The following is a 21,842-nucleotide window of genomic DNA, read 5'->3' on the forward strand; positions in this document are numbered from 1 at the left end:
TCCTTTTCTGATATATTGATTAAGAGATCTTCTCCTTTAGTCTCAGTCTCCTTTAGAAGAGTTTAAAAAAAAAAAAAAAAAAAAAAAAAAAAAAAATTTCTTCGACATATACATTCATATCTATATATATAATTCACTAAGTCCATGGCAAGCAAGATGCACGCAAAACAGAGCCCCGCCCACCAACAATTCACTAAGCAGCCAACCATGGCACACAAGACAGAGACCATGGGACACGCACGACAGAGCCCCGCCCGCCAACTCTAACACTCCTCCCGTGTCATGGGATACTCACGACACAGCCCCGCCCGCCAACTCTAACCCTCCTCCCAAGCCCACCCTCGCTCTCGAGGCATGCACACTGCCTGCTCATATGCCAGCACACAACACCTCACCAAACACCGCCTCAGTCGCTTTCGTCTCTGCTACAGTCCACATGCACCTCTGAGCCACGTTGACTTTTCATTGTCCTTTTCAGTTGCGGCTGCTTTTCTATATATATTCCACCAAGTCGCCCGACCATGGGATACGCACGCAAGCAAGACAGAGCCCCGCCCGCCAACTCTAACCCTCCTCCTGTGTCATGGGATACGCACGACCGCGTCCAATCTCGCAAACTGTTTTACACGCTGCATACAGCGATTCCCATCCACAACAAACATGCTTCTTCTTAGATGGTTCTGCAGGAATGGGGAAAACCTTTTGACTACAAAAACCTGATTCATTCCATACTTAGAGCATAGTGTTTTTGTTGGCTTGCCCGCTTGCCTGACTGTTACCAGCATTCACCACAATGTACTGGAGTGTAAAACTATCGCAGCTGCTATCTCACATACTGTCATTATTCCCTGGATTTCCCTGTACAATTCACTAAGCAGCCGACCATGGCACGCAAAACAGAGACCACGGGATACGCTAAAAGCAGCCAGAACCGAAAAGAACAATGAAAAGTCAACGTGGCTCAGAGGTGCATGTGGACTGTAGCAGATACGAACAATGAAAAGTCAACGTGGCTCAGAGGTGCATGTGGACTGTAGCAGAGACGAAAGCGACTGAGACGGTGTTTGGTGAGGTGTTGCATGCGGGCACATGAGCATGACACGGGAGGAGGATTAGAATTGGCGGGCGGGACTCTGTCATGCGTATCCCGTTTTCAGTCACGGACAATTGTATGGAACTCTGGAGTTCCATCTTTTCATTCACTCACAGTCGTATCCTCAAACCCACCCCATTTGGGCAACTGTGTCTTTCAGGAAGTGTTCACCTATCAATTAATAATTATACGGCATATACTATGCCGCGGGTTGGCTAGTACGCATATATAATATGCATATAATTGTAATTAAAGTATAAACAAAAAGTCTCCGAGAAGGGACAAGGATGTATAGTTACAGTACCAGTATCATTGCAAGCGGATTAAGCAACCGGCAAGATCTTTTTTGCTATGCCATGACAGGATGCGACTCACGATCGTATTTCAAAAGTGTCAGGATCAGCTTTCTTAACTTTTTTTCTGCTTCCTCCGTAGTGGTAAAAATGTAATGCTTCTCTTGAATATCCACTTTCAGTTTGGCAGGGTACATGAGGCGGTATCTAATCTCAGTTTTCTGTAAGCGCTGTTTAATGTTGTAAAAAGCTGCACACTTAGCAGCTGTTGAGGGTGAGAAACCCGGGAAAATGCGAATGTGGTTATTTTCAAATATATCTTATTTCTGTCTGAGAAGTGACATTACATGTAATTTAAATTGCAATTTCTCGAAGCGCACGATAAAACTCCTAGGTTTAGAGGTACTGTATTTGATCCCCGTATGTGGCAAGCTGCTGCTATTTCAGTGTCAGATTTACAGTCCCCCTCCAATTATTTTAGAGAATAGTTCAGCTACAAATTTCACTGGGTTTGGACTTTGACGATTCTCTGGGAGACCTTCGATTCTAATATTATTCTTTCTGTGTCCATCTTCCAATGCAGCAAGTCTGTCTCAAGAGTTTTTTGCATTCGGAATTTGGAGCAGTTGCTTTCCCGTCCGCAGTAGATGCCAGATGTTTGGCTGTTTCAATTCGAGTCGTGAATGTTCACTTAACATCTTCCAACTGATCGCCAAGTGCTCTCAGGTTTTCCTCAAACTTAGACGCATTTTCCATGTGTTCCTCAATTTTTTCCAGCATACCTTTAAAGGCTGCCTCAAAGCGATTATATTAAAACGTTTCTCCAGGTCTTTATTATCCTGCTGCAGCTTTTCGTTTGTCTTGAGAATACCATTTCTTTCTTTCTTTCTTGAGCTCTTTTATGTCTTGAGCGGTGGCAGTGGCCATTGCACTGATCATTTCCTTCAGTTCGGACAGATCGTTTCGGCCTTCACGCTCTGCAGGTGATAAGCCCTGTTACCGCCGATGCTCCCGGCTCGCAAGGAATAGATGAAAACGCAGAAGGCAAGGCCATTTCCAGTTTCAATGAATCTTCTGGATTCAACGAGCTATTGTGACCTTCATCACTTGGCACATTCACTTTCGCTCTCAACTGGAGACAATGAAATGGCCTGGGGTCCCGGGAGATCTGTGCTTTCACCGGTCTGCTCCTGGTCAGTCTCTGTAAGGCTATACCTTGAGGTTGAACTTGGACTTGATGCCTGTCTAGGCTTGGGTGTAGCTTTGAGTTTCTTTTCAGTTTCTTTCCGAGCCCCTTTCTTACTGCTCATGTTTACATATGCTTGCAAATACTGTAATAGAATCTCCTCAAGTTGGGTAAATACAGGATACCTCGGGGTGATAAAAATAAAAAAATTAACACCGCTGCAGGAGTTCCGCTTCAGATGTCCATCTCCCGTAAAGGACAAGACCAAAACATTTTATCAGGGCTCTTAGAATGAGAAAATCAACAATTTCGGAAATGTCTGCTAATACACCACAAGAGCAGCAACATACCATGAAATTAAAGAATGTGTTTAATTAACGACAATAATTGGCACCTCATTATGCAGCTGGTTGGAGTGAAATTGGTTGGAGTTTGAGGCCCTGACTTCGTTGGTCTTCTGTTGGCTCCCTCACTTCACATTTCATTTCTGTTTGGGTGCCATTTAAGGAAAGAAACTAAAAAAGAAATTCAATTAAAATTAATTCACAAGAACTTAATTAGCAGCACAAACATGGCACTCAATTAAAAAAAAAGGGTTAGAATGAAAACCTGCAGGCACGGTGGTCCTCCAGGACCGGACTTGGTGACCCCTGATCTAGGCTACTTTTATGAACTTTAAATAAAATCTGTGTAATACACTTTATGTAAATGTTATAAAATAATAAAAACAAATATTTTAAATAGATTTTGGGATCCTTGAATGTATTTGGATATCCGAGTGCAGAGGACACAGCATAAGAGGTACCAGAGTTGAAGTCCAGAAAGCTCCAGTACAAATTAAGTTATAATACCTAGATGTTACTTCAGAGTTTATTGGGATTGAAAGTGGAAGTCTGCTGGGTAGCTGCCATCATTCTGTTACTGCAAAAATATCACCACCCTCATCAGGTTGTTTTCTTGTTCCAGCCCTATAAAGTAACTGTCTACATTCTTATTTTATTTATTTTTTTAATATGAGGACCAAAACATATGATTAACATTCAAATTAGGGAATAGTATCCTGAGGCATATCACTGCCACCATAAATGCTTAGTGTAAAGTTTAATAAATCCGGGAGAAATAAATTCTTCTTTCTAACATGGGGGAGCAAAGGTATAATTTTTGAAAGGATATTACCATTAATCACTTAATTTAGTTACTTTACTCAAAGCGACAGATAAGGAATAAAGCAATCAAGAAATTATGCAGTTTATTTACCTTGTCTTAAATAAAATCTCCTTTTTGGACAATATTTTTCAAATAAGCCCCTTCGTTAATCATACATTTGTTATGTGGTTATGCTGCCACCTACAGGCAGACACTATGTATAATCTTCTCTGTCTTTCAACAACTTCTCCCGTTAGAGGTAACCAATGCAATCTCACACCTCTGGCTTTGTCTCCAAAGTGTCCAACCTGAGCGGACCTTCTACTGTACTCACTTCTAATCCAATCCATCCTTGCCACACCCAATGCAAATCTTAACATCTTTAACTCTGCCACCTCCAGCTGTCTCCCGTCTTTTCATTAGTGCCAACATCTCCAAACCTTATACCAAAACTGGTCTCACTACCATCACTGGACCTTCCCGTCACTCTTGCTGGTACCCACCTGTCACAAATCACTCCTGACATGCTTCTCCACCCACTCCACACTGCCTGTACTCTCTTCTTCGCCTCCCTTCCACACTCCCCCATTACTCTGGTACTGTTGATCCCAAGTATTTAACACTAGAATCACCAAAGCCTACGAAAAAACTCGTAAATCCGGCCCACCTTAAATCCCTTCACACCTCTCCATTCGCGTCTTTTGTCCTGTAAATGTGCCGATCAAGACAAGCAGCAAGCAGCCTATTATTCCATCCCCCCCACCGCCGCAGAACATGCACAAAGTTCTCCAGTCAAAGCCTTGATTATCTGGGAGTAAAGTGCTGGAGTTTTACAGTGGAAATAATAGATCATTATTTGGAACACATGCATTTCATGTGTGTTCAGTTTCTACAATAATCTGTGTAAATACATTGTTAAAACAAACATTTTTCAAATATTAGTAATAAATGACAAAATGTAGGCACAAACTATATAATGTGTGAAGCCTGAAGTCCAAAGATCAAATAAACACTTTCACAAAAGTTTCAAGAATGATACAACAGCTTCCGTGGGATAGCGGTAAGAATTGCTGACTTATAATCAAGAGTCCCCCGGTTTGATCCTGACTGTCTCCTGTATTTTCCATTTTCAGTAGTGAGCTGCACTTATTATACAGTAAACGCATACATTTGGTTTGCATCTGTAACAGCCTGTGTACATATACAGTACTTTAACGTTTTTTTTTCCCCCCACTTTTATTCCCTCAGTTACGATCATGATACATACCGCCTTCCGCCAACCCCCCCCCCCCCCCCCCCGGGGGATCTGACGCTATTAGTTTTTATTTGAAACCGGGAATAACTGTAAATATGAGTGGTGTTTTGAGACAATGGAACTGGACATTCTCTGATCTGGAGGGTTAAAAGCTGACACACAAACGCTGATGAATCTGCCTTCTTCGTATCTCACTGTCACTTGAATTTTTTTTATTCAGTTTTATTGAGTGTTCCTGCTCACGCAGAATTAGTATGCACCTTATGGTCCAAGATGTCAAAGCTGCACTGACAAAAATAAAAACCACAGAGACATAGGTATATATGATATTTGGAATTATTCATTTTATGACCTGAATAGTACATTTCGGAAAACATTGTGGCACTAATGCAACATTATTCATATTATTCATATTCATTCGCTTAACATCTTGCGGTTCTAATCAGTGACCACGTAAACACCCCCCCCCCCCCCCCAATCTTGGCAGTCCTCACATATTGCTGTATGGTGGTGTTTCTTTTGTACTCCAGGACATGAAGAGGAAAGAATAGTACAGAAAGATCAGTTCAGTGCTATATGCAATTATCAAATTCAAATGTTAACAGTTCACACACACGCACAGACCGTCCTTTCTACATTTACGACATGTGTACCTGTTGCAATGAACACACTTCTCTCTGTGCTGTGGTTTCTATTACACACCTGAAAGAAAGACAATACTTCGAAGAAATCATTTTATGACCTGAATAGCAGCAATCAGAAGTCATCATTGCACTAATGCAATATTATTTGAAGTCATAAAATGATTTCTTCAAAATGTCACATATATTTGTCTCTTTCTTTTTTGCTCGGTGCTGCGTTGACATTGTGCACCAGAAGGTGTGAGCTTATTCAGTGCAAGAAGGAGCACGCAGGTGGCCGGTTGATTGTACTATAACAAGCTTGACTTGCCAGCGATCAACGCACATGTACTGTACAAGGCATGCGTATCTTTAGCCTTCACCACCTCACTCTTCACCTTATGCCATATCTCCTTGTACTCCGGTCTACTTTCTGCATCTCTTGGATTATCCTATTTCTTCTTCGCCAACCTCTTCCTCTGTATACTCTCCTGTACTTTCCCATTCCACCACCAGGTTTCCTTATCCTCATTCCTCCAAGGACCCTTCTAGCCATCTCCCTTACCACTTCTGCTGTAGCAGACCAGCTATCTGGTAACACTTCACTGCCACCCACTGCCTATCTTACCTGCTCCCTGAACTCCACTTTACAGTCTTCCTTTTTCAACTTCTACCATTTTATTGATGGGTCTGTCCTCACTTTCTTCCTCTTTTTGATATCGAAAGTCATCCTACAGACCACCATCCTATGCTACCTAACTACATTTTCCCCTCCCACCACTTTACAGGCCCCAATATCCTTCATATGGAGTCTCCTGCTTTGAATAAAAACAACTTGTGTGCATCTTCCTCTACTCTTGTACATCATCCTGTGTTCCTCCCTCTTCTTAAAATACATATTTACCACAGCCATGTCCACTCTTTTTGCAAAATCCACTATAATCTGACCACCTGCATTTCTCTACTGGACACCATAACCCCCTCACCTCCTCTCTGTTCACTTCACCAATATGTCCACTGAAATCCACTCCAATCACCACTCTCTCTCCCTTTGGTACACTCTCCACCTCTTCACCCAACTCACTACAGAAATCTTTCTCATCCACTGCACACCCAATTTGTGGGTCGTATGCACTACCAACTTTCATCATCACACTTTCAATATCCAGCTTCATAATGAGCAATCTGACAGACACTCTTTTTTACCCCAAAACACTCCTGACACACTTCCTTCAGGATAACTCCTACCCCACTTCTCCTCCCATCCACACTAGGGTAGAATAATTTGAACCCACCTCCAATACACTTGGCCTTACTCCCCTTCCATCTAGTCTCCTGCATACACAATATATCACCCATCCTTCTCTCCATCTTATCAGCTCTCTTCCTTTACCAGTCATACTGCCAAAATTCCACTTCTCCTCCCATCCACACTAGGGTAGAATAATTTGAACCTGCCTCCAATACACTTGGCCTTACTCCCCTTCCATCTAGTCTCTCGCATATACAATAGATCACCCATCCTTCTCTCCATCTTATTAGCTCTCTTCCTTTACCAGTCATACTGCCAACATTTAAAGTTCCTATCCTCACTTCCACTCTCCTACCGTTCCTCCAGACACGTCTTTCCCCTCTTCTTCTACTCCTTCAGCCAACAATACCCCAATTTCACCCAGCACCCTGTTGGCAGCCATTGTTAACCTGGTCCTCAATCGGCCCAATATGGAAATCTGTACTGATTGCCTGAAAATTGATCTGGCAAAATTTTACATCAGATGCCCTTCCTGACATAACCCTTCCCACTTATCCGGGCTTTAATTGCTCAGGCGTTGTCATCCATTGTTGCCTCAGCCGCGGGCCCAGGCCCCTGCAAATCATGTTTCCTCAGTATAGCCAGCCAGGGATCCGTTGTTGCTGTTGTGACCCATCCTAGAGAGGCTCCTGGTAGAAGACACCGCCATGGGTATTCCGGCAATGGTGCCGAGCGCAGGTGCTTCCAATGTGATCAGACCGGCCACCTCGCCAGGGAATGTCGCCTCTCCCCTGCTCAGTCCATGGAGGTTGGCATGGTCAAGGTCTGTTGTTCCCAGGTACCATCTATATCACTGAAAAAGAGTGGTTTCAGGATCTCTGACACATTAGCAGGCCAGGATATCCCTGCCTTATTGGACTCAGGTAGTGACCTCTGTGTTGTCAGATGTGACTGGCTTGGGGGTACTTCCCCATCTGGCACTGTGTACATAAGGATATTAAGGACTATTGAGACAGTGTTGCTTCTTTTGAAGTATAAGGGTCATAACCTTAAAGTCTGGACTGCCATTTTGGATTCCTGCCTTTGGCCCTTGCTGCTCGGGAGGAAGAACGCCCTCTTCCCTAGGAATTCGGCGCGCTGGCCCTGGGGCCCCTGTCACCGTGAATGTGGAGGAGGAGCCGTTGGCTGTCAGAGGAGGCCTTGAGACCGGCTTGTAAATTGAACCCGATCTCTCCAGTGAGGCCGGGAGGGACTCCTTGGATTTCCTCGAGCAGCTAGCTGGACCCTGTAACACTTCAGAGGCAGACGCTGCACTGGCCACCGGGAGCAAACCGATTTTTGCATGCTTGCCGCGTGCCGATAGCTCACTAAAGTATGCACATTCCAGCAGGCTTACTCTGCTAGTGACTCCACATTGGATCTCACGAAGGGTTACTGGCAGGTGCCTCTTGAAGCTATCAGTTACGAGACAATTTTGCCACACCTGACAGTCTTTACAAATTTACTAGACTCCCATTTGGTTTCCATGGCATGCCTCTAACTTTACAGTGTATGATGGATCAGATCTTACGTCCTCATTCTGAATATTCTGGGGTGTACCTCGATGATGTCATGATTTTCAGTAATGGCATACGCATTTGGAACGGCTTCAGGCTGTTCTTGACAGCTTGAGGCAGGCTGGTTTGATATCTAACCCTACGAAATGTAGGTTGGGTATGTCTGAATCTTATTACCTGGGTTATTATATGGCCAGGGGATTGGTTTGACCTCAACTAAAAAAGACAGATGAGGTGCTTGCTTACCCACGTCTGGAGATGCAGAAACAGGTTTGAGCATTTCTGGGGCTTGACTTATTATAGGAGGTTCATCCCTGATTTTGCGAATAGGGCTGCTCCACTTTCCGATCTTGTGAGGGGCAGGAAGAATTGCCCTGTTATCTGGTCGGATGATTGTGAACGGTCCTTCTGTGATTTGAAAACTGCTTTGCGATTATGCGATCTCTTCTGGCGAATATACAAACATTATGCCTGACTTACAAAGTGGACAACAATTTGAAAGTAACAATAACATTCGTATTAAAGTCTGTAAACTTCCTCAAGACCTACAAGCACCGCGGCAATGCAAAGTTCAGAGTATTGAAAGTATGGAGAGCAGGCGAACCCCTCTCGCCGATCCTACAAACGTTCTGGACAAACAGACAACATCAGCTTTGAACCCCGTGTGCAGCTCAGCTCTACAAAGCCATACCTTCGAGCAGGAAAAGGACAAAGCTGATCAAGAGAAATGTCCTTTGAAAGGCGTCCTAAGAGAAAGCAGTTTTGCTACAAACATTTCTGCTGCAAACGAAAAAAGGGATACAGACACCTCAGTCGAAACGGCGGAGACGGCTGGACGAACAAGTGGTAAGCACTGTCATTTTTGAAATGAAAATCACGATCTTAATGAATGCAGTGCAATTCAGAAATTAACTTATGAAAGTAGAATTGACTTTTTGAAATCTAAAGGCTTATGCTTTAAGTGCCTTAAACAAGGACATTTTAGTAAAAAATGTGAAGAAACGATTAAATGTCAAATATGCTCTCATTTACATCTAGTAATTCTGCATATGAATAAGGAAAAAGGCACCGACGATAAAGCCGGACCTCCTAAAGAGGAGAACGCTAAGTCAGAAGAGAAGAATGTTTCTTCTGCCCATATTTCTGTTGAACCGCAAGAGACTTGTACTGATACCGGGGCCGGTAAAGAGTGTGTCTTAACTGTGACTCCAGTTGAAGTTAAGTCTGAAACGAGTGAAAAATGTGTAGAAACATCTGCTCCAAAAGACTCAGCAAATCAGTTATGCCAGAAGAGGCAAAACACCCTGCAAACATTCAGAAGAATTCACATATTGCTACTGTCATTATGCAACAAGTTCATAAAGAAATTAGACATTGTGGGCGTAATTACAAGATGCTACACCCTGAAACTCCTGGGTAAAGACAATACCAGATGCAAAGGGGGCAGTCAGAAGAATTTGTGTGCAGACCTAGACTAGCACACTGGACATACCTGTGAACAAACTGCGCCTGCTCCGGGAAACAGCAAATGGTTGAAATGATTAATTTTTCTTTTTGCATGTTTAATTATAAATTTCTTAAGCTTTATGTTTTTATAGTAGAATCTAAGTTTCTTAAGTTTTAAGTAAGGATTAAGTTTAGTAAAGTAGTGAAGGCTCTTAGTAAGTAACGTTAAAGTAATTGATTTCTGCCCTAGCATAAACAATTAGGGGCCGGATGTGTAAGAGCCATTTTCCTTGTTCTATAAGATTCATGAATGTTTATTAGATGACAATGCATAAACTATGGAAGGTTCCTATAATCCCCGTGAATAGAATCATTTTGGTATGTTCTTGCCATTTCTAATAGCTTGGAGTAAACATTATTCTTCAGTTAGTGTCAGCCTTGCCTTGTATAAGGTGTAGAGGCATACGGTTTTTAACCGTGACCGCACGTTATCGTGCCTGGGCACTTGCCTATGTGCCAACCGGCTTACGAGCCTTTAAGTAGAAAAGAACAAATTAAGAACCTTTAAATAGGAAAGAAGAAATTAAGAACCTTTAAGTATAAAAATACTAAAGTCTTTCAAGAAAAGCTAAGTTTATAGAAGATTCATTTTTCCCTTTTTTTTTTGCCTTTTATTCTACGTGTGTAACTATTTTTTCTTTTATTCTTCTTTGGATTATTCGCTTTTAACTTTCACTAAAAACCTTTAAAACGAACTCTTGGACTCTGTGAATTCTTTTGACACGCGTCTTACCCGTGCCTGATGACACCTTATATTTTTGCAGCTACACTTACCCTGATCTTTGTAGATATGGAACACACATGAAATGCATGTATTCCAAATAACGATATACTGTATTATTCACCCTATACAACTCCAGGAACCTCACACACAAATAAGAGGACTTGGCATGAGCTGGGAGAACTTTTTTCCCTTGACCTTCGTCAAGGCGGGGGATGGGACAGCAGGCTGCTTGCTGGTTGTGCTGATCGACGCATTTACAAATCAAAAGACCCTGATGGAGAGGTGCGAAGGGATTTAAGGTGGGTCGGGATTATGAGTTGTTTCTTAGGCTTCAGGGATTCTAGTGTTAATGGCGTTTTCATTTGATAGCCACGATTCCGTCATCTCTCTGGCACTTTTGTATTTGCCTTGACCCAAAATCTGGGATAGCTTGCCAATAGGAATTCGCCAGACTAATACAGTGGAACACTTTAAAACACTGCTGAAAACACATTACTTTAACGTGGCTTTCTCATAGCTTCATCTTAGTTAATTCCTGATGCTCTGTATATTCAATTAATTATCACTATTATTCATGGTGGCTCCAAAATCCGTACTAACCCCTACTCTCTCTTCTGTTCTTTTTCCGGATTTCTGTGGTGGCAGATTTTATTTTTTCTCCAGCTGTCTGGAGTTTTTTTCTGTCCTCCCTGGCCATCGGACCTTACTTTTATTCTATGTTAATTAGTGTTCCCTTATTTTAATTCTTATTTTGTCTTTTTTTTTTTCCTCTTTCTTCATCATGTAAAGCACTTTCAGCTACATTATCTGTATGAAAATGTGCTATATAAATAAATGTTGTTGTTGTATATAACAGAGACCGTGGGCCCTTCCTTCTGACAGCATTGCAATGTTCTTATATAGTTGAGAGGTAGTTAGTGGAGTCCAGCACAGAATAACTGATCTCAGATCCTGCACTACCTTCTGGGCAACAAAGATGATGACATAGCCAGGTCTGGCATGTGGCAGTGAAATACCTCATCTGTTTTCATTGTTGGTAAAGCGCAGATATTTCATAATTAGTGAAAATCTACTTTCAGAACATTTCTCCAAAGAACGGTGTTGCCAAAATTTTGTTCTTGGACCAGTACCATCACTGCTCAGGTTTTATTACAAGTTCTTGCAATATCAATAAGCCTAAAAAGGCCCAGATATCAGTAGTTACTGGTTCACATCTTTTTGAATGGGAAAACTGCTTAGGTGTATAGTTATTTGCCCGACACTGTTTTGCGTAATGATTCATCTCAACAACAATTCTGTTGATCACGTCATCATCCAGGAATAACTTCAGGTAAGTGAGGGGATCTTGGCTGTCAAAGTCCACTTTCATCCCTGGTTGTCCCACAAAATCAAAACAAGGTGTCACTGGTGTATTTGAAGCAGGGCCAACAGACAGCCAGATGCGAGGGTCACTTTTGGATTCATCAGAATCACTTTTGAGGTCACTGTCAATTTCATTTCCACCACCTGAGGACAGATTCACTTCCTCATCACTGCTGATAAGAAGCTCCTCAGCATCACTGCTTGTATCACTAGCAGGAGCTTGCAACACCTGGGCTGCTGAAAAACATTTCTTACCAGACATTATTACGGAGTGAGTTACTGATCACACTTACAGGTGAGAGGAGAAGACACACCGATAACATTGCCCATGTGATGCTCGGAACTTACGGTGACAGCACTTTTACAGCCTGAGTGATTCTCGGTTCTAATGCTTACACAAGACGCTTGAGTACATTTGCAGAAGTGACACTCGGGACTAATGCTTTTAGCACAGTTTTCACAGACTGAGTAACACTCAGGTCTAACACTAAGGAGACTACAAATATACAAAAAACAGGTGCTGATGATCAATGACATGATGCATAAGCTGAACAAAAGTGATGAACTAAAAGAAATGTGTACAGGGAGTATAACCGGGAAAGGGACAACCATAATAAAAAGGTGAAGATGTGGTAGATTTGGTGATTTAGCCTGCTAATCAACCAACATGGCAAATATAAACAGTGACAAGACACAAGGTGGTCATCCTGCTTCATCAAGGTTTCTCCAAGCAAACAAAAATTTACAGATGTGCTCTCCATGCTCTTCTACTGAAGCACAAGCAAATGGGCAAGTCTAAGATCCACAAAAGAAGTGGCTGGCTAAGGAAAATGAGTACACCAATTAAGAACTGTGATCAAGCTTACTACATTTTAAAATAAACGTCCAGCACTGCTATCAATGCAAAACTGGCAGAAACCACTGTGGCCTTGGTACATTTAACTAGAGTCTAGTGAAATGGTTTTCATGGAAGAAGTGTAACCAAAAAGCTAATTCACTGAAGTGGAAATAAAGCCAAATGACTCACATATGCAGGGAAACTCAAGGTCTGGTGTGCAGAAAAATGGCAACAGATGCTCTGGACTGAAGTCAAAATTAAAAATTTTTGACTCCAAAGCAAGGCAGTCTGTCTGCTTAGGTTTTTGAAATTGGTACATGGATGAATTTCTGCAGGCAACACTAAAGCACAGTAGAGGTTCCCTGCAGGTTTGGGGCTGCAATTCCATGAACAGTTAGTGATTTAAATCAAAATTGATGACCATTCACTGTTGAGAAGTAATGGTAGACTCTTATCTATAATACAGCAATACCTGGCTCAACTTCATTCTGCAGCATGACAACGACCCTCTACACAAAATTGAAATCATAAAAACTATTAGAACTAAGAATTCTGCAATAGATTTTTTTTAATTTGATGTACTTTCTAAATCCCAAAAAGTACAGAACATTAGAACAATATAGATGAGAGCAGGCCATTCAGCCCAGTCCTAGCCATTTAATTATCCCATAACAAAAAAAAAAGTTTAGTTTGGAAGGTCCCTAAAATTCTACTATCTAACACACTACTTGGTTACTTATTTCACGTGTCTATGGATCTCTGGGTGAAAAAAAACTTCCTAATGTTTATGCATGAATGTACTTTTGACAAGTTTCCAACTTGGATCAGCCTGACCATGCTTTTTATATAACAGGATAATATATCTTCCCATGGACTCACCACCTATGGGAGGGGCCATGGAGGTCGGGTGCAGTGTGAGTTGGGTGGTGGCCGAAGATTGGGGACCTTGGTGGTCCGATCCTCGGCTACAGAAGCTGGCTCTTGGGACGTGGAATGTTACCTCTCTGTAGGGGAAGAAGCCTGAGCTAGTGCGCAAGGGCAAGAGGTTCTGGCTAGATATAGTCGGGCTCACCTCGACGCACAGCTTGGATTCAGGAACCAATCTCCTTGAGAGGGGCTGGACTCTCTACCACTCTGGAGTTGCCCCCAGTGAGAGGCGCCGAGCGGGTGTGGGCATACTTATTGCCCCCCGACTTGGAGCTTGTTCATTGGGGCTTACCCCAGTGGACGAGAGGGTAGCCTCCCTCCGCCTTCGGGTCAGGCACGGGTCCTAACTGTTGTTTGTGCGTATGCGCCGAACAGCAGTTTGGAATACCCACCTTTTTTGGAGTCCCTGGAAGAGGTGCTAGAGGGCATACCTTCCGGGGACTTCCACGTACTACTGGGAGACTTCAATGCTCACATGGCAATGACAGTGAGACCTGGAAGGGCGTGATTGGGAGGAATGGCCCTTCCCGATCTGAACCCGAGCGGTGTTTTGTTATTGGACTTCTGTGCTCATCACGGATTGTCCATAACGAACACCATGTTCAAGCATAAGGGTGTTCATATGTGCACTTGGCACCAGGACACCCTAGGCCTCAGTTCGATGATCGACTTTGTGGTCATGTCGTCGGACTTGCGGCCACATGTCTTGGACACTCGGGTGAAAAGAGGGGCGGAGCTGTCAACTGATCACCACCTGGTGGTGAGTTGGCTTCGATGGTTGGGGAGGATGCCGGCAAGGCCTGGTAGGCCCAAACGTGCTGTGAGGGTCTGCTGGGAACGTCTGGCTGAGTCCCCTGTCAGATGTAGCTTCAACTCCCACCTTTTGATTTAAAACTGGCAGAACTTCAACCACATACTGAGGGAGGTGGGGGACATTGAGTCCGAATGGGCCATGTTCCGTGCCTCTATTGTTGAGATGGCTGACCAGAGCTGTGGCCGTAAGGTGGTCGGTGCCTGTCGTGGCAGCAATCCCCAAACCCGTTGGTGGACATTGGCGGTGAGGGATGCGGTCAAGCTGAAGAAGGAGTTCTACAGGACCTTTTTGTCCTGTGGGATTCTGGAAGCAGCTAATAGGTACCGGCAGGCCAAGCGGAATACGGCTTCGGTGGTTGCGGAGGCAAAAACTCGGGTGTGGGAGGAGTTTGGGGAGGCCATGGAGACCGACTTTCAGATGGCTTCCAGGAGATTCTGGTCCAGCATCCGGCGTCTCAGGAGGGGGAAGCAGTGCAGTGTCAACACTGTATATGGTGGGGATGGTGTGCTGCTAACCTCAACTCGGGACGTTGTGGGTCGGCGTGAGGAGTACTTCGAAGACCTCCTCAATCCCACTAACATGCCTTCCAATGAGGTCGCAGAGCATGGGGACTCGGAAGTGGGCTTCCCCCATCTCTGGGACTGAGGTCACCGAGGTGGTCAAAAAACTCCTTGGTGGCAGGGCCCCGGGGGTGGATGAGATACGCTCAGAGTTCCTCAAGGTTATGGATGTTGTAGGACTGTCTTAGTTGACACACCTCTGTAACATCGCATGGACATTGGGGACAGTGCCTCTGGATTGGCAGACTGGGGTGGTGGTCCCCCTCTTTAAGAAGGGGGATCAGAGGGTGTGTTCCAACTACAGAGGGATCACACTCCTCAGCCTCCCTGGAAAAGTCTACTCGGGGGTCCTGGAGAGGAGGGTCTGTCAGATAGTCGAACCTCGGATTCAGGAGGAACAGTGTGGTTTTCGTCCTGGTCGTGGAACAGTGGACCAGCTCTACACCCTTAGCAGGGTTCCGGAGGGTGCATGGAAGTTTGCCCAACCAGTCTACATGTGTTTTGTTGACTTGGAAAAGGAGTTCGACCGTGTCCCTCGGGGAATCCTGTGGGGAGTGCTCCGGGAGTATGGGGTAACGGAGCCCCTGAGAGGGGCTGTTCGGTCCCTGTACAACCGGTGTCAGAGCTTGGTCCGCATTGCGGCCAGTAAGTCGAACCCATTTCCAGTGAGAGTTGGACTCCGCCAGGGCTGCCCTTTGTCACAGATTCTGTTAACTTTTCTGGACAGAATTTCTAGGCGCAGCCAGGGCGTTGAGGGGGTCTGGTTTGGTGGACTCAGGATTGGGTCACTGCTTTTTGCAGATGATGTTGTCCTGTTTGCTTCATCAGGCCGTGATCTTCAGCTCTCTCTGGATCGGTTCGCAGCTGAGTGTGAAGTAGCTGGGATGGGAATCAGCACCTCCAAATCCAAGGCCATGGTCCTCAGCCGAAAAAGGGTGGAATGCCCTCTCAGGGTTGTGAGCGAGATCCTGCCCCAAGTGGAAGAGTTCAAGAATCTCGGGCTCTTGTTCACGAGTGAGGGAAGAATGGAGCACGAGATCGACAGGCAGATCGGTGCAGCATCCACAGTGATGCGAGCTCTGCATCGGTCTGTCATGGTGAAAAAGGAGCTGAGCCGTAAGGCAAAGCTCTCAATTTCCTAGTCCATCTATGTTCCTACCCTTGCCTATGGTCATGAGCTATGGGTAGTGACCGAAAGAACGAGATTGCGAATACAAGCGGCTGAAATGAGTTTCCTCCACAGGGTGTCTGGGCTTTCCCTTAAAGATAGGGTGAGGAGCTCAGTCATCCGGGAGGGGCTCAAAGTAGAGCTGCTGCTCCTCCGCATCAAGAGGAGTTAGATGAGGTGGCTCGGGCATCTGATCAGGATGCCTGCTGGACGCCTCTCCCTGGTGAGGTGTTCCAGGCACGTCTAACCGGGATGAGGCTCCGGGGAAGACCCAGGACATGCTGGAGAGACTATGTCTCCCAGCTGGCCTGGGAATGCCTCGGGATTCCCTTGAAGAGCTAGAAGAAGTGGCCGGGGAGAGGGAAGTCTGGGCATCTCTGCTCAAGCTGCTGTCCCCGCGACCCGATCTCGGATAAGCGGAAGAGGATGGATGGATGGATGGATGGATGGATAATATATGACATTTTCCAGTCCTTCAGAATTTCCCCAGTGCACAATAACTTACTAAAAATGTGTCAAGGGTTTATACATGTACTCAGTAACATCCTATAGAACAGGGGTAGGCAACGTCGGTCCTGGAGTGCCACAGTATGTGCAGGTTTTTGTTCGAACCCAGTTCCTTAACGAGAACTCAATTATTGCTGATGAAGCACATATTGCTTAAGTGACATTTTAATGCTTCATTTTAGTGGTCTCGCTTGTTAAGGTTCTCCAACCTTAATTGCTTATTTCAATCTTAAACTGCTGCATTCAGTGTTTTAATTGCTCCTTATTAGCAATAAGATGTAAAAGACAAAGCAGCCAGCAGTTCTCCAGCTAGCTTTTTTCCAATTACATCTGTGTGTGTTCATCATGCACGGTTTGATTTAATAAAACACTTAATAGAAAAATGTGACAGACTGAAAATGATCTGTTTTAGGCTTCAAATCATTTGGATGATATCCTTGGAAAGGAAAAAAATCTACGATATAAAAGCCTTACATTGCACAGACTAACAAGCCATAAAATTAAATAAGGTCTGAGATTGGCAATGATTGGTTTCTAATTAAGCAATTGGGTTGGAATGAAAACCTGTAGCCACTGCGGCTCACCAGGACCGACATTGCCTACCCCTGTTTTACATCTTATTGCTAATAAGGAGCAATTAAAACACTGAATACAGCAGTTTAAGATTGAAATAAGCAATTAAGGTTGGAGAACCTTAACAAGCGAGACCACTAAAATGAAGCATTAAAATGTCACTTAAGCAATATGTGCTTCATCAGCAATAATTGAGTTCTCGTTAAGGAACTGGGTTGGAACAAAAACCTGCACATACTGTGGCACTCCAGGACCGACGTTGCCTACCCCTGCTATAGAACACGAGGATAAACATTATCCAGTCCTGGCAATTTGTTTTTTTTTTAATTTCAGCCTACTTAATCTAAACAGTACCTCTCCCTCTATTTCCAAATCACTCAGTACCCCCATCAGTAGTCCCTGTTACTGTTGGGAGATTATCCACTTCCTCACATGTGAAGAGCATCTGCAACCGTCTTTAATATTCCTGATACACTTCACCTCCTCCTTGACTGTTCTTTTACTACTAAAATATTGAATCACTTTGAATCATCTTTCACATTATCTGCTATATTCCTCTCAAACAATAAATAAATAAAAAAAAAAAAATATATAACACCAGTTCAGAAAAATCTTTGCAGTTTTAAATGCTGCTTATTAAACATTGTCTCTTAGAAACAAAGATGCTTTAGTAAATTACATTTGTGTTTTCTCACGGAAACCTGGCTTAGTAAATCTGACACTATTACCTTAGCTGAGGGATCACCAATTGGATACTCATTCCTTCATATATCTAGAGATACTGGTTGAGGAGATGGCCTTGGAATAATTTATTGTAACAAAATACAAATCATTTCTAAAAATTTAGAAGCACTACTTTGGATACAGCGGCTCCCCTTAAAACAAAAGTGATCAAAGCAAGTAGAAACTCACCCTTGTTTAATTAGAGCACTAGAGCTCTTAAAATAGTGTCGAAAATTGGAGCACAGTTGGAGAGCAACAAAGCTGCAGGTATTTCAAATTGCATGGAAAGAGTGTTTAAAAAAATGTAATAAAAGTACATACTTTAAAGTACATACATACACCTCGGAGTACTATTTTTAAATAATAGATAATAATAATCCTCATGTACTGTTTAGAACAGCAGCTAATCTAACAAAAGGGCATTCTTAATTACAATACAAAATACCTACTGTACATACATTAACACTACAGACTTTTATGACTTTATTTAATGAGAAAATCTAAAATATAAGATCCCAGACCTCAGCATCACATTGTTAACCTAATGCTGGCTTGGCAAACCCTGCCTCGTCTTCTATACATCATTTTACAAATTTTAATCTTGTAACAGAACAGGAAGTTTTAACTTAATTTAAGTTTCCATTACATCTTGCTTAAAGAAGGTACCCGAGCTGCCTTGAAAGCTTGCAATAAAAGCTTGCCAATAAAAGGTTTCATTTTGCTTGACTTTTCATTGCATCGATAATGGCTAACATGGTGCAACACCCTACTACTTTAATTTCTAAAAAGAAACCTACTATTTGTTCCTTAGATCCAGTGCCAACAAAACTAGTAAAAAGCTCAATGGATGGTCTGGCAGCACCACTCATTCTTAGCATTATCAATAGCTCATTATTGAATGGTGCAGTTCCTGATGCACTAAAAGTGTCTGTTATCAAACCATTACTTAAAAAGTCAGAGCTAAGCCCACATACACTTAATTATAGGCCCATTTCAAATATACCCTTTCTATCTAAAATATTTCAAAAAGTAGTCGCCAATCAGCATCAGTCTCACCTTACATAACAATTTCAGAAATTCCAGTCTTGTTTCCACACCAGTCATAGTACAGAAAAGGCACCAACACATGTTATAAACAACATTCTGATATCTTCTGATGAAGGAAATTCCACTGTAATTATGCTGTTAGAGTTAAGCGCAGTGTTTGATTCTATTGACCATTATATTTTAAAACAGAGGATGGAAAATGCCATTGAGTTTACATGCACTTCTCTTGCCTGGTTTAGTTCTTATTTATCAAATCAATTCCAGTATGTACAATATGCAGAGTCAGTATTGTCATGAGGCATTAACATAAATCACGAGAGCAACATACACCCAGAATCATGGTCAAAAAGGCATGCAGAAGTCATAAGTGCAGAGACAAAAAAAAAGCAGGTAGCCAATACCAAAGGGAAAAGCGAAAATCAATATATGATGAAAAAAGTTGAGGCCTAATTTGAAACAAAACTAACTTCTTCAGAGATACTGTTACGTGTATTCACTGAGGGATGGCAAGTGAAGAAAATGCAACTGTTATTAAAAAGTCACTTCTCATGAGACACTGAAGCACATCTGTCACATGACTCTTTGGAAGTATGTAAATAATGAAAACAAGATGACAAATAAATCCTTGCAATTAAAATAAAGATTTTTACTTACATTTCCTCACAAACAACTTTCATAAACATCTTACATGTAATGTATACAATCATTGTGAAAAGGAATATTTATTTAGTTAAGCAGAATATTGTTGTAAACATAACCACTTAAAGCACACCACCACACTATGTGCCAATAAAATTTGTGCATTTTCACTTACCATCTCCTACTTCATTTGCCTCAGCCTCACTAACGCTTGCTGTTGAAAAATGAGAATTATTTAAAAATTGACTTTATATGATCTCAGTAATCATATTTACACAAAACACTAAGTTGGATAATGATCAGACTCAATGCAACTGCATTTACACTATAAACTGAGCTACAGTGGTGTGAAAAACTATTTGCCCCCTTCCTGATTTCTTATTCTTTTGCATGTTTGTCACACAAAATGTTTCTGATCATCAAACACATTTAACCATTAGTCAAATATAACACAAGTAAACACAAAATGCAGTTTGTAAATGGTGGTTTTTATTATTTAGGGAGAAAAAAAAATCCAAACCTACATGGCCCTGTGTGAAAAAGTAATTGCCCCCTGAACCTAATAACTGGTTGGGCCACCCTTAGCAGCAATAACTGCAATCAAGCATTTGCGATAACTTGCAATGAGTCTTTTACAGCGCTCTGGAGGAATTTCGGCCCACTCATCTTTGCAAAATTGTTGTAATTCAGCTTTATTTGAGGGTTTTCTGGCATGAACCGCCTTTTTAAGGTCATGCCATAGCATCTCAATTGGATTCAGGTCAGGACTTTGACTAGGCCACTCCAAAGTCTTCATTTTGTTTTTCTTCAGCCATTCAGAGGTGGATTTGCTGGTGTGTTTTGGGTCATTGTCCTGTTGCAGCACTCAAGATCGCTTCAGCTTGAGTTGACGAACAGATGGCCGGATATTCTCCTTCAGGATTTTTTGGTAGACAGTAGAATTCATGGTTCCATCTATCACAGCAAGCCTTCCAGGTCCTGAAGCAGCAAAACAACCCCAGACCATCACACTACCACCACCATATTTTACTGTTGGTATGATGTTCTTTTTCTGAAATGCTGTGTTCCTTTTACGCCAGATGTAACGGGACATTTGCCTTCCAAAAAGTTCAACTTTTGTCTCATCAGTCCACAAGGTATTTTCCCAAAAGTCTTGGCAATCATTGAGATGTTTCTTAGCAAAATTGAGACGAGCCCTAATGTTCTTTTTGCTTAACAGTGGTTTGCGTCTTGGAAATCTGCCATGCAGGCCGTTTTTGCCCAGTCTCTTTCTTATGGTGGAGTTGTGAACACTGACCTTAATTGAGGCAAGTGAGGCCTGCAGTTCTTTAGACGTTGTCCTGGGGTCTTTTGTGACCTCTCGGATGAGTCATCTCTGCGCTCTTGGGGTAATTTTGGTCGGCCGGCCACTCCTGGGAAGGTTCACCACTGTTCCATGTTTTTGCCATTTGTGGATAATGGCTCTCACTGTGGTTCGCTGGAGTCCCAAAGCTTTAGAAATGGCTTGATAACCTTTACCAGACTGATAGATCTCAATTACTTCTGTTCTCATTTGTTCCTGAATTTCTTTGGATCTTGGCATGATGTCTAGCTTTTGAGGTGCTTTTGGTCTACTTCTCTGTGTCAGGCAGCTCCTATTTAAGTGATTTCTTGATTGAAACAGGTGTGGCAGTAATCAGGCCTGGGGGTGGCTACGGAAATTGAACTCAGGTGTGATACACCACAGTTAGGTTATTTTTTAACAGGGGGGCAATTACTTTTTCACACAGGGCCATGTAGGTTTGGATTTTTTTTCTCCCTAAATAATAAAAACCATCATTTAAAAACTGCATTTTGTGTTTACTTGTGTTATATTTGACTAATGGTTAAATGTGTTTGATGATCAGAAACATTTTGTGTGACAAACATGCAAAAGAATAAGAAATCAGGAAGGGGGCAAATAGTTTTTCACACCACTGTATATCATCTCCAAAGACTTAACATTTACCTTAGGGAGTACAACAAGTTAGACAAAGTTTGCATGGTGTAATATTCAGGTGCGTTCTGAGACTAA

At 42.7% G+C, this 21,842-nt stretch overlaps 1 protein-coding gene across 1 annotated transcript in view; it reads right to left on the bottom strand.

Moving 5' to 3' along the window:
* The window catches only part of crtc3 (CREB regulated transcription coactivator 3), a 260,948-nt gene that overhangs the window by 104,073 nt on the left and 135,033 nt on the right, over window positions 1-21,842 (bottom strand). The window contains exon 7 of the mRNA XM_051920224.1: window positions 19,965-20,003. Within this exon, the coding sequence (XP_051776184.1) occupies window positions 19,965-20,003 (39 nt within the window). The remainder of the gene's footprint in view (window positions 1-19,964; window positions 20,004-21,842) is intronic.

The sequence above is a fragment of the Erpetoichthys calabaricus genome, chromosome 17 (genome assembly GCF_900747795.2).
Source record: "Erpetoichthys calabaricus chromosome 17, fErpCal1.3, whole genome shotgun sequence".
NCBI classification, from domain to species: domain Eukaryota; kingdom Metazoa; phylum Chordata; class Cladistia; order Polypteriformes; family Polypteridae; genus Erpetoichthys; species Erpetoichthys calabaricus.